At 36.6% G+C, this 17,369-nt stretch overlaps 1 protein-coding gene across 2 annotated transcripts in view; it reads right to left on the minus strand.

Annotated features, from left to right (window-relative positions):
• The window catches only part of mrps11 (mitochondrial ribosomal protein S11), a 27,178-nt gene continuing 9,809 nt past the window's right edge, over positions 1 to 17,369 (minus strand). For both annotated transcript variants that reach the window (XM_053634551.1, XM_053634550.1), the window contains 2 exons: positions 15,826 to 15,891; positions 1 to 3,834 (listed from right to left, as the gene is read on the minus strand). In XM_053634551.1, coding sequence (XP_053490526.1) covers positions 3,727 to 3,834; positions 15,826 to 15,891 — 174 coding nt within the window. In that variant the 3' untranslated portion in view covers positions 1 to 3,726. The remainder of the gene's footprint in view (positions 3,835 to 15,825; positions 15,892 to 17,369) is intronic.

Below are 17,369 nucleotides of genomic sequence, written 5' to 3' on the forward strand. Positions count from 1 at the left end.
GGTCATTACATGTTGGTTGAAAAAGAGACGTGTGTACGTGTGTGTGAAAGCTGTAATTATGAGGATGAGGACACAGCAGCTGTGCTGACACACTACTGCTTTCAATGAATCACAATGAAGAATACAGTGACATTAAGTGTCGAATGCCACATAAGCGGCAAGAACACAACTGCCTTCTGCTTAATAACGATACTGATATTCTGCCAGCAGTGGAAGGAAGTAATGCTAGATGCAGGATTTGTAGGCTATAAATGTGTTCAAATAATGGTTTTGCATCCTAGTTTTGGCAAACAGCCCAAAATCATGCGCATAAATACGAGAAGAAAGAATACTCCACATTTTCTTTATTCTGTCTACTAACAATCACAGGTTTTCCACCAGTTATTATTTTCGAAATCTGGGTTATATAAAGTCATATGTACTTTTATGTTTAAGCACACGTTTCTACTGATGATTAAAGAAGACACCTGTTAGTTAAATATCCTAACTACATTTTTTCCTACTGTCTAACAGTAATACTGCAATTTTGCCAGCAATGGAGATGGAGATAATGCAAGGCATAAAATTATAGCTTGCGCATATGTTCAAACAAAATTCCAACAATAATCACTGTCAGGTAAATCAGATCAAACTGACAATAGACGATGAATTATTCTGAAAGCCATATTCAAGGATCATCTGGGTCTACATTCACCTTAAGCACACATTTACAAGAGTAAACCTATAACAACCTACTAAGTAACATCACTAGTAGTATAGCTCCTAAATATGGTTTATGAACATTATTAATTTGAAGATCTCATAAGTGCATTCAAATATTGGCCAGACCCATATTTTAGGTTCAGTAAAAGCCTTAACAAGAACTGAAAGGAAATAAGAGACAAAAATATCATCCTGGCTTATTAAGTTATTATTACTCAAAGTCTTGATCAGGGATTTATTAAGATGTATGTACTTTACACATCATGAGAAAATAGAGAATGAGACGGGAAAACACCCCAGATAGGACGCTAGTCCTTTGCAGGGCACCATACGTACACATTCACATACATATTGACACTCTCATTCACACCTAGGGCAATTTGGCATAGCTAACCCACCTCTCAGAAGGTTTTTGGCAGGTGTAAAAACAACCAGAGAACCCATAAGAAACCCACTCAGACACAGGGAGGTCATGCACTCAAAAAATGATTTTAGGCTTCTTGTTTAGTTTAATTAATTAGAATGAGCTACAGTAACATAGTTTTTGAACATTTTGTGGAAACTTAATTTCATTGTGTTGAATCCACCTAATAAATTTAAGACTGAAGTTTATTTAATTTGTGTTAAAACTACGTGAATCATTTTTGTTGACATAACTAACTGGGCAGTGGATCTGTAGTTCCCAGCATGCTTTGCAAGGGTCTGCATTAGGAGAGTAAATTTAGGGATTAAGTGTTATGTGTTTTTCAGTAAAGGGAAAGACATGTTAGTGTTTAATGCTTAGTTATGTTGGACATTTGAAGGAGTTTCTGTAATGTTTTTGAATTTTGTGGTTACCATTTTGCTGAAGGGTGGCGCTTGTGCTTAGGCTGTGGCCACTCAGTGATCTATACTAATGTCAGTACTGACACCAGTCATTTATGTTTAAACAAACCGTGTCGTTCATCATTATACACAACATGTATAATTATGAATGAAACTGAATTAAACCTTAGTAAATTAATAAAAAAAATTAAGTTGGCGAACATAGGAAAATTTTGTTTGACAAATGTAATAAAGTTAATTAAACATACTAGAGTAAATCAATTTGACCTAAATCAACTAAATTGTGTTGACCCAACTAAACTGATTTATTCTGAATGAACTAAATTAAATTGTGTGTAAAAACTTCAATTAAGATAAGAGTAATGAATTCTTTTTTTGAGTGGAGCTGTGAGATTTTTTTCGTTAATATCACACCAAAATACCACACTTTTGATTGTTTTTGTCAGAAAAAAAAAACATTTAAATATAGTAAAGATTATTGACTGTTGGTTCTTGCCTTGTTGTGTAAGCAATGAATTTGAAGACATAAAACGGTAGCCTGCGACTTCATCCAGAATATGGCTTGTTTCATATTTCAGTTATAGGGGACAAAGTAAAACCTTAGCCATAACCACTGGAAGAAAAAAACAAGCAGTATAATGTACATACCAATTATTGTGCCTAAAGCCCTGGCCATGGTTCATTAATAAATCCATATGTACTTGGAGCTTGAATACTTACTGATGTAAAAAAGTTAACCTATAACAAAAGAAAAACCCAGTATGTTTGTACAACTTTTTGTTTCTTTATGCTGTTGGTTCTTGAGTATTAATTAGACAGCAGCCTGTACATTTTTCAAACAATGATTTACTTGCTTAATTTGACTAAACACCTCAAAAACAGATAATAATACTAATTGAAATAATGAAACTGCATTTTGCTACTTAGGTCAAAGTTGATACTTAATGTTTTGACCAAATGCTCTTATTTCTTTATTGCTCTGCTATAAACATTATTAGTTTGAAGATGGCAGAAGCCTGTAAATGCAATAATAATGATCTGAATCATAAAGCTCTAAAATCCTCAAATGTAACCACTGAAAGAAAGTAATCTCTGGACTTGACCATTTAGGTCAAATGCGACAATCAATGTCTTGACTAATTCTTCTTCCTCTTGAAGTCGCAGACATTTTGATTTAATGATCAGAATACAGTGCTCCTATGAATTCTAGCCAAAATATCACAAGGTTGGATTCAACAGGTTAGAAATCAACAGCCTGTAACAACAGTGACTGTGGTTCTTTAGGTCACTGGCAATTGGTTCTTACCTTCCTAAGAACGCTATTAATTTGAAGATGGCAGTATGCGCTTAAGGCCCTTCCTTCAATGATAGTAAGACTACCACTTTGTTTTCTAATTACCGCTTTAATCAGGGTCTAAATAGAAGCCATAAGCTTCACTGTGCCACAACATTTTGGAAATGGCCTCCCACACAGCCTAATGCTCCCTTAACCCTCTAGCTTTACTGCACACTGAAAGCGGGTTAGCAATGAAAAGCAGATGTGTGTTGCGGGCCTGACCTTGGTTGCCATGGGTACGAGGGACAGGCTCGTATTCAACCGCCCGCCCGAGTCCTTGCTAATTGCTGTCGCTATGGCAACGAAGCACCTGATGTAACACTAGGAAAGGGCAATAACCTTACAACAGTCCATTTATTTATAGGGAGCTATTCTGCACTGTGCCTCTCACTCAGAACTGGGAAAACGGACTTGGGAGGCGGATCTGACATATCTAATACCAGTGATGGCAAAAAAAATGACATTCTTAAGTGTGCATTAGACTGATGGGTACCATTGTTCGAACTGAACAAGCATCAAAAGGTGCCTTTCGCCCATTTTCTATAACTAGCACCTTCATATGGCAGTGATGACTGTCTTTATCATGCACAAAATAACAGCTGCTGAAGATATGTGACGATGTAAAAGGAAAGACAAAACTTAACTCTTTCATTCCATCGGTTTAATACAATTAAAAAAAGCACACAAAGAAACAAAGAAGCGACAAAAAAAAAAAATAAATCGACCAAAATACCCCAAATAGTTACATGAAGTGTGATACGTCATACTGTGCAAAGGAAATGAGCAATGTGTTCAGCTCCTCCGCTCAGAATGCAGGCTCAGCTGTTGATACTTTCGGCACAGACGGACTGGATTACTGGGGTTTACATCCTCCGAGCTTTACGAGGCCGACAGCCATTGTGTGGAACCGGCGTGTTGTCGGTGATGGACACAATCTCCAATCCTCCCATAGTTAACCCTTTAATGGCAGACTGAACACAGAAACAGAACAGATTGTACCACCTGTTAAACATTTACAGTAACACAACGCTTTTCATAATGAATTTGTGGTTTACAATAACACACTGCTTTTGTAATAAACCACAACCTCGCTACTTTATTTTCTATCAAGTAGGGCCAACCTAAATTAGTTGATTACTGGAATATTAATTTGTGATGCTGTTGCATACTTCTTGATTTAGCATTTGGAAGTTCAGTCTTTACCCTCCTACTCCGTATACAATTTTTACACTTTATGCTATTTGTTTTTTTAAAGTTCACTGAAAGTAAACAAGCTATTCTTGATGTACGTTTTTTGGAACTTATGTTCCATCTTGTCAGATGCGGGATCTTGGCGTATTATTTGTTAATACACATTTGTTATTGTTGTTTTGTGCAATAGATTATTAACAGTAGTTTTTATATGCATGGCTGATTTCAGTTTATTTGCACCATCACTGTTTTACACTACTAATACAGTGTTACCACTTACTGGATATGTTTTCAACTGCAGAACTAAACATACATAAAAATTTGGTTGATTTTGATATACGAATATTATTCAGGTACTCATTCGGAAACACCAACAAGTATTCAAAGTCTGCAAAATACTGTTCAGGCCACATTTCTTAATCAAATTTGTTGAAACAACCTTATCAGTAACATCAGTAAGCTGACTCCTTGTACATTATACCTGCAAATTGAAACCATTACAAATATTAATTAAACCATTCATACTGTGATGAGCTGTATGTCTGAATATTTTTCGTGATCTCTAAAACTAACTCATACATTATTCTCATTATTCTCTATATGTAAAAATTTTTTACATATACTTTTTTCCCCATTTCATAGAAAATTTCCTTAAACACCAATCTAATCACTATCAGACATCCAAGAAGAATTAAGCATTTAAAAAGCCTTTTCCTTGAATACCGGGTTACATTAAAATAACCGATTAATTTTTCCTTGAATCGTTGAATGCAGGATTACATTAGAATCATAGAAAGATGAAAAAAAAAAATGTCCCTAATGGCTGTAATCCTCTACACACACGGTTCTCAATGCGAGGCCTGAGGACCCCCAAGGGTCTGTGATGTATGAGGGTGAATCACATGATATTAGCATCAACTAGTTATTAGCTGTTATGGTTATTATTTAATTATCACAGTTGTAAGCAACAGTTGTATGAAAGAGGTTAATCTCAACTACAAAACAAGTATAAATAATCTTAACTTCACTCCCAACTGCAATTAGAAAATTTTAACCAGAAAGTGATGTTAATATGATGCACAGTGTTTGTGTATCATAAAATGTTCAGGAATAAAAAGCTCTAATGACACAATTAGATGAATAGTTGTTCCGCTAATTAAATCTTTGCTGTGGTGATAAGGGGTGTGGAGGGGTCTCTGGCTGGAAATATTTTAAGAAATCCTCTATATATACACACACACACGTAGAGAATAAAAAAAAAAACTAGTTAAATATGCAAGAACGGACAGGATTGGGGGTCAATTTGAGGGTTAAATGCCTTGAGACCAACAGGTGCTGGGAATTAAATTCTCCACCTTTTAATTAACTGCCTGAACATGAGTGTTGATGCCTGTTGAACAATCGCTGCCTTGTCAGAAATTGCCATCACATATTAGCTCTTGACTAGGTAAGAATGCTACTTGGAGCTACTCTTAGAGTGTGTAATGAATGTAAATAGACAGTGCCAAAAAACTCGACAAAACAATTAAAACAAAAAATTAAATAAATATGATTTTTTATATATATATATATATATATATATATATATATATATATATATATATATATATATATATATATATATATAAAAATAATATCTCTTGTGGATGAGAAGGTGGCACATTGGTCAATATTGCATCTTATGGCAACAGGGTCTCTGGTTCAATCCCGATCTCCGGTTACTCTCTGTGCAGTGCTTTGCATGTTCTCCCCCAGGTTTCCTCTCGGTTCTCTGGTATCCTCCAACCTGCCAAAAACCTCTGCTGTGGATTGGCAACTCTAAATTGGCCCGGTGTGTGAATGGTGTCCCATCCCAGCTGTATTGCTGCCTCACACCTTATGTTCTTGGGATATGTGCCAGATCCACCGCAACAAAACGGTTACTGAAATTGAATGAATGAGCGTTCATTCACTGGTTGATCTCAAGCATCATCCTTTTTACATTTTACCTACCAGATAACCATCATCACACTTATCACAAACCCCCCTGAGGTTCGAGTCCACATTAGCCATTACTGTAGGCCCCACACTGACATGTCCAGACTAACATTAGCTTTAATACATTGCGATTCTAGACGCTTCTTGAATATTCTGGGGTGGAAAAAGGGAGGCATGGAGGTCTTAAAAGCCTGCGGTTGCCTGTGGCTCTGAAGGAGCTCATTATATTCTCGCCCTGCCTTAATGTCCAACCCCCCCCAGCTTACACTCGACAGCCAGGGAACCTGCTGCAGGCAATCAGGTCGACGGTCAGGCTCATATTATTTATTGGAAAATTAGCATTCATAAAAACCGCTTCGCCTTACAGGGCATGAGGGTAAAAAAGAAAGAGACAGGCATTGATGTCAGGGACAGATTATTCCAAACAAAACAAGATTTTGGTTGATAAAACTCATTAGGTGAACAGTGTTGGTGTCGGGTGCACAATGCATCAAAACATGTTGAATTGAGATGCTGGTACAGTTGAGTCAATGAGTCAATCATCACCTTTGCTTAATCCATTTTTCCCCCAACAGGCAATTTTCTAGACTGGTCCCATTGCTATTATTTTTTTTTTCTTTCAACAATCAAACTTGTCAGTGTAAAGCTTTAGGTGTATTTTATAAGGGGGTGAAAGTAGCAAAAAATTGGCTGATTAAAATGTATTTATAAATGGATGTGAAGTAAAAATGAATCTGATAACATGAGAAGGAATTAAAAAAAAAACAAGTGCCAATTGATTTCATAAATCAAAATAATTTGATTAAATCAGAGCAGAACGTTATAAAATATGAGCAGTGATTATCATCATTATTTTATCTTTCATTCAATTATTCAAAACCACAAAACTACCCCTAACATACACACAGTGTAAATTTATTTACATTTCTATTTCCTTTGTGTTTATCGTGTGATGTTGCATCTTGTTACTTCCTCCACATTTTTTAAAAACTTTTGACACAGAAGAGTTATGATTAGATGAGTGTTGCTTTAATATAAACATTATTATCTAGGTCAACTGATGAACAAGGTAGAAGTAAGAAAAAACTACCCAAGGGAAACGATTAACAACGTGGACAGATACGTATTTGATAAAATAATGCAGAGATAACAAAACTAACTCAAATCATAAATAATCAAATCAAAATTCTAAAAACACCTTTTTATTACTTCCATCCTTCTGTGTGACTTCTAGTTTTGTGGTTTGAATGCTAAACTCCGATAGACAGAAAGTGGTGATAAATGATCACAGCTCATTTTTGATCAAATTTGCACTGTTTTAATCAAATGCATCAAATCAAAAGGTTGTTTTTTTTTTGTTATTTATTTAATTCACTTGCATTTTCACTAGCTTGATTTTTACTTCTCCATTTTTATATATTTTTAAAAATATATTTCATCAAATCCATTTTTATATTTTTGTTGTTACTTTCACACCTACTAGAATTTGTATCATTTTATATGTTCAAGAATTAAATGTGGGCTCCAGATTTTTTTTTTAGGTCAAAATACTTCTGGCAATATGTGGTGAAGTAAAATATATGTTTAGAGAAGAAGCTCAGGACAAGACATCTCTACTCACCTGTCGACCATGTACAGTCATGTGAAAAAACAAGTACACCCCTTGGAAATGGTTTGTTTTTGTTGACATATTTGGACAAGCAAACATTTGCTCATCTTTGAAACAGTGTCTATTAATAAAGTTGATGTACTTAAACAAAACCACAAGGAAAAATACCTTTTTTTTCCCCCAACAGAAATCAACAGATGTGATATTCTTCTGTGGAAAAAGCAAGTACACCACTGGCCTCAGAAGCTAGTATTGCCCCCTTTAGCAGAAATAACTTCTTTTAGGCATTTTGCATAATTGTCCATCAGGCTTGTTGGAATTTTTGACCAATCGTCCATGCAACATTCTTTCAGTTGCAAGATATTTGAAGGTTTTCTCGCATGTACTGCCCGTTTTAAATCCCCCACAACATTTCAATGGGATTCAAATCCAGGCTTTGACTAGGACATTCCATAACCCTCCATTTTTTATTTTTGAGCCTTTCCTTTGTGGATTTGCTAGTGTGCTTGGGATCCTTATCCTGTTGAAAGGTCCACTTTCAGTTTAACGTCAAATTTCGGACAGATGGCCTCACATTATCTTCAAACACTTTGATATGATGCAGAATTCATAGTTGAATCAATGAATGCAAGCTGTCCAGTCCCTAAGGCAGTGAAGCAACCCCAAACCATAACATTTCCACCACAGTTGGTATGAGGTGCTTCTCCTGAAAAGCTGTCTTTGGTCTGTGCCAAACATGTCTGCTGTTACTGTGGCCAAACAACTCTATCTTTGATTCATCTGTCCAGAACACATTATTCCAAAAGGCCTGGTCTTTGCCTATATGCTCACTGGCAAAATGTAGTCTCACAAAGGCTTTTTCCTGGCACGCCTCCCATGCAGGTCAAATTTGTGCAATGTCTTTCTGATTGTAAAATCATGCACTTTGACACAAACAGTTGCAAGATTTACTAGCAGATCCTGTGATAAAATTTTGGGGTTCTTGGAGACTTCTTTTTGCATCAGATGGTCAGCTCTTGGGCTGAATTTGCTGGGACAGTCAGTCCTGGACAAATTGGCAATCGTTTGAAATCTGTGCCATTTGTAGATTATCTTCTTTACAGTGGAATGATTTATTTCAAATAATTTGGAGATCTTTTTAAATCCCATGCCAAACTCAGACATCCACAACCTATTTTCTGAAAGCCTCATAGAATGCTTTAGATCTTGGATTGATGACACCACATACCTCAATAACAAAAGGAACACCAGATACTAGATGTGAGCGGTTAAATTAAGACAGGCTCCACCTGCACTCCCTAAGTAGGTTCTAGTCACTGGCACCCAATCTCGAACACCTGAGTGTAAATTGGATGGATTTGAAGGCGTGATAAATTTAGGGCTATACTTACTTTTTCCATGCGACTGATTTGTTTTTTGGTTAAAAAAATAATGTTTTGTTTGAATGTTCAGTAGCAAATGACAAAGCTACAGGCGACCGATTTCTATGTATGCGTAGCGACATGCAGATGCAATTTCAGCAATAGTGGCAAACAACAAAGTGTTACTTTTTTCTCAAATCTATACAAATTAGGTATGGCGCAATAAAGCGACCAATCCAAATAACTGGCTCGAATGATTGCTTGCACCAATTGTATGAAGTGTATGGTACAAATTTTTCTACTCACAGCTTTAGCCCTTACTTGCAACTAGTTCCCATTTACCATTTGCCGCACAAAAAGAAAAGGAATAAGAAAAATTATACTTATGGATTCATTTTATCCTGTCATATATGACCTCAAATTCAATGTGTATCGAGACATTACGAAGAAAAATAAAACTTGGAAGGAAGTAGCAGAGATCATTGGTGCCTTTGGTAAGTGTATGACGATAGTACAGCTTGCTATTTTATAGCAAATCTGCTAAAAAAGCTAGTGGGAATCTAGCATGTAATATATAGAGCAAATTTAAATACAGTTTAATGCCCACAAAAGACAGACTACAAGTTTGGCTTGCAGTTGTATGAACACCAGGTAATATATGGTTTTGCTATCATTACTAAGGGGATGTATATAGTAATATTACTACTAATAATATCAACAAATAATAAATATAGCTGCAAATGGTAATCTGCGTGGGTCCAAGCATTCTTTGCAAATATTGCCCCAGGGGCCAGTTCTACCCAACCTATGCTGAACAATAAAGAATCTATAGATAATTATCAAGTTTTGTGACAGTAGCTCAGTGCTCAATGTGTCCCTTGCTTGCTATAACTGCATCAAACTGGTGACCCACAGACATTACCAAACTATTGCATTTTTATTTTGTGTTACTTTTCCAGGCTTATACTGTATCTTCTTTCAGTTATTGTTTGTTTCGGGAGTTTCTCCCTTCAGTCTCCTCTTCAGGAGGTGAAATGCTGCTTGACTGGTATAAGGACTGTTGACTGACTTGGCCAGTCTAAAACCTTCCAATGTTTCCCCCTAGTAGTGCTTTTTTGCGTTTTCAGTGCTTTTTGATTCATTGTCTTGTTGCATGATTAAGTTCCTCCCAATTAGATTGGATGCATTTCTCTGTAAGTTGGAAGACAGATTGTTTCTGTAGACTTCTGAATTCTTTCTGCTGCTACCATCGTGAGTTACATCATCAATAATATTAATATTAGTGAGCCCATTCCAGAAGCAGCCATGCAAGCCAAAGCCATGACACTACCTCCACCATGCTTGACTGATGGAGATTCTAATTTATGCATCATGAGCAGATCCTTTCTTTCTCCACACTTTGGCTTTTCTATCACTTTGGTAGAGGTTAAAATTAGTTCCAGAAATTTTGTGGCTTATCTCTGTATTTCTTTGCAAATGCCAATCTGGCTTTCTGATTATTACTGCTCATAAGTGTTTTGCATCTTAGGGTATGGCCTCTATATTTCTGCTCTCAAAGTCTTCTTCGAATGATGGATTGCGATACCTTCACCTCTGCCAGTGAAAGTTGTTGGTGATGTCACTAACTGTTGTTTTTGGGTTTTTCTTCACAGCTCTCACAAATTTTGTGTCATCAACTGCTGTTGTTTTCCTTGGCTGACCTGTTCCATGTCTGGTTGTTAGTACACCAGTGGTTTCTTTCTTTTTCAGGACAATCCAAATTGTATTGGCTATGGCCAGTACTTGTGCAATGGCTTTGATAGATTTTCCCTTTTTTCTCAGCTTCGAAATGGCTTGCTTTTCTCCCATAGGCAGCTCTCTGGTCTTTATGTTGGTTTATCCTTTTTAACAACAAATGCAGTCTTCACAGCCAAAACCTAGGGCACAAACTGAGAGTAGACTCTCAGAGCTACTAATCGTTGTAAAAATCAATCTAACAGGGCAAGCCTGGGCAGCAAGAAACACCTATCAGTCACGTGAAAAAAGAAAGAAAGAATTGGTGGGTTCAAACAAAAGGCGCCACGTTCTAAGTTGTTTAACAAATAGATGTAAATATGAGGAAATGAAAACTGAAATTCTGATCTGTCGTCTCATATTCATCTTTTAATCTCAAACGTCATTATATATAAACAACAGAATCAGCCAAGCTGTTCCAATACTTTCAGAGGGGCCTGTATGTAGCTATTGTGGACAACATCTACGATGTTTCTATCAATCACCACATTCGTATAGTTAGTACATTGATTGCTAGGGATTTTCCAATAGCTCAGTAGCTCAATTTTTTCCACCCTTAAATGTTTTCTCACCCATGAGCTTTAGTTAGAAAGCAGCAGTCAGCACAGAAAATATGTCAATAATAAATGCTCTATCTCTAATAGGTGCCTTTGTATCATGCTAATTTCTCATTCAACATGCAGACCACTTAAAGTTTCAGATAATTCCTTTCACCACCACCAAAAAACACTCACTGCATTTAATGCATCCCAAATATTTAACAGCTAAAAACTCAATTAATGCACAAACATCTTTAATCAAATTAAATAATATGTGAAGAGTCAACTAATTTATTGATAAAATTAAAGACAAAAACAAATGAGCATCTACAGCATGCAGAAGGATGTAATGACATTAGTCATTACACAGTGATGCACACCTAAGGTTCTTGGATCACAGTCTTGTTGCATGAGCAGACAAGATTTTTTCCATACACTACAGAATTCACCCTGCTGTCACTGTCACAAGCCAACTCCACTGGCAGCTACACATGCCCAAGCAATGGTTCACAGATGGTGGTACGCTTTGGATCAGGGGGAGTTCACTTTGTTCCCCTGCCTAAAACCTTCAGTTTCCCCATCATCCTAATGCATCCATAAGTTTCTGGATCCTAAACAGGGGTCTTTTTATGAGACTGTAATCAGGCTGCTGTGATTTATGAAATGTGGTGCACTAGCTCAGTTCCTGATGCATCAGATGATCATTTGAAGGAGCTTTTCTTTGCTACAGTAGTCTTTGTTAGACCCCTACAGATTGTATTATACCACTTAGATACAGAATTGTTGAGCATCAGCCGATATCAATACACATCCGACATTTTTTATTTTAAAAATAAAAAGCGCTAAAAATTATTAGAGCTGCAATAACTAATCGGTAAAATCAATAATAATCAATTATGAAAATCATGGTCAATGAATCTCATTATCGATTAGTTGGTCTGCACGTGGCAAGGGGGAGATTTCCTCATTACGTTACTTCTGTTCCGAAAACACACTTCGGAGAGTAAACACTAAAGTTGTGCCCCAAATGAAGTACTGTACACTTACACTATGCACTATGTAATCTACCGTTTAGTGTGTGGATTTTAGAAAAGTAATATCATCTCAAATATAACACTACCGGTTTTTTGTACTAACCGGAAGTATAAGCTGCTTCCTAGTCATTTATATTAGTTTATATTGTATACAAGTATTTATGCATTATTTTTTCATGGATGCACTAAAAACACCGAATTAAACTACAGTCCTAAATTAATAATATATATTCTGGTGTGTGTGCATTGGGTTCTTTTCTGTTTTGGACAAACAGTTGTGTAAAGTTTTAGTCTGAAGTTTATATTTGTAACACTTAGTTTGTGGATTTTATTTTAAATAAACAAACGAAAAAAGGTACTGAAAGCCCCCCCCCCCCCCCGATAAATTGGGAAAATAATTGGCCAACTAATCGATTATGAAAATAATCATTAGTTGCGGCCCTAAAAGTTATATAGTAAAATATTACACTGTAAACATTATATATTATAATGAAAGTATAAATATAATAATCAACTCTAACAAAAATACATTATATGTATTTTACTTACTTTATACGTAAAACATTTTCAGTGCCAGTTTAAAAAAAAAAAAAAAATCTTTTAAAAATCCAATTCCAATCTTTTCCATTTGTTACAGGACCATATTAAATTCATTCTTTTTTCTCCAATATCTGCCATTTGTGTGCACAGATGACGACATACTCATGTGAAACGTGAACAGTCAAAAATGTTAGCTCAAGCTATTAGACTGGAATGGATGAGTGCTGTTAAAGTGAAGTTCCGGGGGGGGGGTTGAACAAGTAGAACTTGACGATGGGGATGACTCCACTGGCAACAAGTCTTGTCCTTTTTGTTACTAATTTTTATACCAGAAATACCATTAAAATATATTTCTAACAGGGTGGAAGCTATTGAAGAAAAACTATTTCAGACATTTGACCTGTTTGGATCAATTCCAAAATGTAATCAGTTCATCATTCCATATAAATCCTATGAACATTCAACTACTAGGTCTTGAGATATCACACTAATGAGAATCTTGGAAGGACGGACAGACAGACAACCCGAAAACATTGCACAAAAGCAGCAAGGCGTGAGAATGAAAGGGAGGAGTAATTGGTGATGAAAAGTGGAAGCATATGTGTAGTTTGGTGCAGATCGCAGTTATCCTACATTATTCGGAAAACAGGTTGAGCATCAGCGGCTTCTTAAAAAAAAAAAACGGTGTAAGAGTGGTTTAAATTCGGATTACATTTACATCTTACTCAAGTAGATAAGACATATGCGATACCCAAGGTAGAGGATTATTTCTTTTTTAAAAGTTTTTTTCTTCTTTCTTTCTTTTTTTAAAAAAAAAAAAAAAAAAAAAAATGCAAGCAATGTAATAACCTTCCACTGAATGTTAATACTCCTTTTAAGTGCATTATTATTTGGCTCAGGTCAAACCTACTTAATGACTCCTGCTCTACAAGATTAATTACTGAGGTCAAAGTGGATTCTTCCTCTTTTATTTAACAGTCAGTTCTGAAAACCTGTTGTGTTACCACGATTTCTGCAATTAATTTATTCGGATTATAATGATGTTCTGCTGGACCCTCAGAAACATGTTTTTGACCTCACAATTGGCAGGTTTTTGAAAAAGTCATTTTAATGGAAATGAGTTACTGGCAGCAAAATACGGAAAACATTATCTGATGTTGGACATCAACAACAGAGCCAGAAACGTGCTTGTGGTTAGTACTGACTTATGCACACTGTGAATGCCAACTGCAGTAAAACACACCTGACTGATAAAAACAGCCGTGAACATGTATAATTTCTAAATGCTTCTAAAAGGTTCATTCAATATGAACATAAGTACTTTAATTTAAAGGGGTTAGGTCATTTTAAGCCTGAATGTCATTGCATAATTCCAGTTTTGCAAACCTGTTGAAAGCATTATTGTCCAAATATTGGTCAAGTTAATACAGAATAATGCACATAATGCACTTGTTTCTCTTCATTGCCTCTGTTTACTCATTACTTTTACCCAAAACACCTCACCCCTATCCCACCTCTCCACAAATGGTCCCAACTCAGTTGAAGCATCTTACTACTATAGAGCTCTACTTACATTTTCGAGGCCATAACTAATGTAACTAATGCCATGTTTTAGCTGATGCTGTGACTGCTGTATGGTTTCTTTTCTTCTATCCACCAAATGAAACCAGTTTTCCCTCACCATGTCCTTCCATTCTCAGGCAACTGCTACCATGCTGGTGTGCTAGACAGTATGATGCTTATTTCTACACCTTGATTCTGTCCCTTATAGTTGAATTGCTTTTGGTTTTAAGCTAAAGTTTGGTCCTTATTTTTCTATACTCAGTTCATATGCTAGGTGCCCTTTCAAATGCAGGTATATACAGGCTGTCCAAAAAGTCATGCATCATGTTTGTTGCTCAACATATTTATTTGACATACTCCCATTGGTTCCTGACTTTTCAGACACCCTGTAGATTAAAATATGTCCTCTCTCTTCAACCACTTGTTAATGATGGTTTGCCATTTTCATATAGTTAAAATCCACATATTACAAAGTACAGTTAATTTACAAATGACAGTTAACCAAACTGTGTTTTAACATATATAGAAACATACACCGATCAGCCATAACATTAAAAGCACCGGTCTAATATTGTGCTGCCAAAACAGCTCTGACCCGTTGAAGCACGGACTCCACAAAACCTCTGAAGGTGTGCTGTGGTATATGGCACCAAGGCATTAGCAGCAGATCATTTAAGTCCTGTAAGTTCTGTTGGTGGGACCTTCATGGATCAGACTTGTTTGTCCATCCCATACCACAGATGCTCGATTAGATTGACATCTGGGGAATTTGGAGGCCCCACTCTTTCGGTGGTGGACAGGGATCAGCATGGGTACTCTGACCGATCTACGCCACATATGCAGCAAGCTGCGATGCACTGTGTTCAGACACCTTTCCATTATAGCAAGCATGAACTTTTTCAGCAATTTGTTCTACAGTAGCTCTTCTGTGTGGTCAGACCAGACGGGCTAGCCTTTACTCCCCACACAGATCAATAAGCCTTGTGCGCCCATGACCCTGTCGCTGGTTCACTGGTAGGTACCAACCACTGCATACCGGGAACACCCCACAAGACCTGCTGTTCTGGAGATGCTCTGACCCAGTCATCTAGCCATCACAATTTGGTCCTTGTCAAAATTGCTCAGAAACTGACACTTGCTCATAGTTCCTGCTTCCAACACATCAACTTGGAGAACTGACTGTACACTTGCTGCCTAATATATCCCACCCCTTGGCGGATACCACTGTAATGAGTTAACCAATGTTATTCATTTCACCTGTCAGTGGTGTTAATGTTATGGCTGATCAGTGTATTCATTGAGTTATATGAAAATGACATACACAGTTAACCTGTACATACACCTCTCAATAAAGTCCAGAATTAGCAATACTCACCAAGCGCCCTGGACCAAGTCCTTTGACGAGCACACGCACAAATGTCACCCCCTTTGCCTGTGCCTTCTGTTACAAGGAAACAATCACAAAGTAAGGCACTTGTTCTATTAAAGGCTAATAAATGACAGGAGCAAAACAAAACCATGGGGGTGTGTGTTGTGAGGGCTTGGAAGAAAAAGACTGATTTAGAAAATGCTCCTTGTGTCTGCACAGTAAATGAAGGGCTATAAGAATAAAGTCATGCAGTTATTATCTGTGGAGCTGCAGTGTGGGGTTCTCATTAACTCTCCCACCGCAGACAATGATGAAATTACGATCACACCACTGAGGTAGCTTAAAAGATAAAGGATAAATATAACATATATAGAATGATATTTCTGTCCATCTGTGTAATTGTCTAATTTATGATTGAATAAACTCAATGTACAGGAAATATCTCAATAGAAATAACATGCGCATTTGTAAAAGTTGTCTGAGGTACTTCTGTCATACTGGCAATAATAGATGGAGAAGCACATTCTCTCACAGGGAGGCCAAAGAGAAAAACAAGCCTTAATCAGAAAGTCCCGTGCCATTGCTACGCAATATATTGTTGCCTAATTGTTATTTATACCACAGAGCTGTTTAGTTCTCAGTTATGATTGGTCAGAAGATGTTGATCGATTTTCTGTAATAGTAGCTTTGACAACAGTGGTTTATATTAATGTGCTCATTCTAATACATTATCGCTTACATGGTAACAACTAACACAGGGACTTGTATGGCACACACACCACATACGTACGGATAAAAAAAACAACTTGTGTAACGGTTGATATGGTGATGTTTTCTTTGAGGAGACATTTATATAAGGGATAATCCATGGCTAGGTGTGCGTTACTTTATCACGTTTATACCATGGCCACTTGCCAGCGCTGACAAGTTAAAGCTGTCATTGGTGTTTGCAGTGCAAAATCTGACTGAAAGTAATGAAAATAATGGTTAATTTTAGTTAGTTATTTTATATACGGGTCGTTAGATCTAGAATTATGCCCGCTCTAAATTATCCACAGAGATAAAATAGTGTGATTACATTTATTTGAATGAATTAGAATATATAGTTATTAGAGATAGAGAGAGAGTGAATTACCTGCATCTCTGCCATGTCTCTAGTAATAATGCAACTGAAACTGTATTTTACTACAGTTACAGTTGTTTATAAGCAGCATTTTACTTTAGAACAGTCATTAAACTGACTAGAATTACCTGGACATTCAACGATTTGAACGCACACCTTCCAGCCAATCAGATTCGAGTACTCAGACAGACCCTGGTATAGTCAGCATTTATGGAAGGAGTCACTGATGTCGCACAGTAAAAGTCTCCAGGACAAGATTTTACATTTTCTATTTTCTCAGTAAAATTACAAGCTGCATTATTGTCTTATCAGAAAGAAATAAAGAGAGGCTGGTGAGGGATCGAATGTTTACAGCTGCTATAACGTAAGTGATGGAACAGCAATAAACATACCTACAACACGGTAAACATAAGGACAGGTCATTTTT

The sequence above is a fragment of the Ictalurus furcatus genome, chromosome 10 (genome assembly GCF_023375685.1).
Source record: "Ictalurus furcatus strain D&B chromosome 10, Billie_1.0, whole genome shotgun sequence".
NCBI lineage: Eukaryota > Metazoa > Chordata > Actinopteri > Siluriformes > Ictaluridae > Ictalurus > Ictalurus furcatus.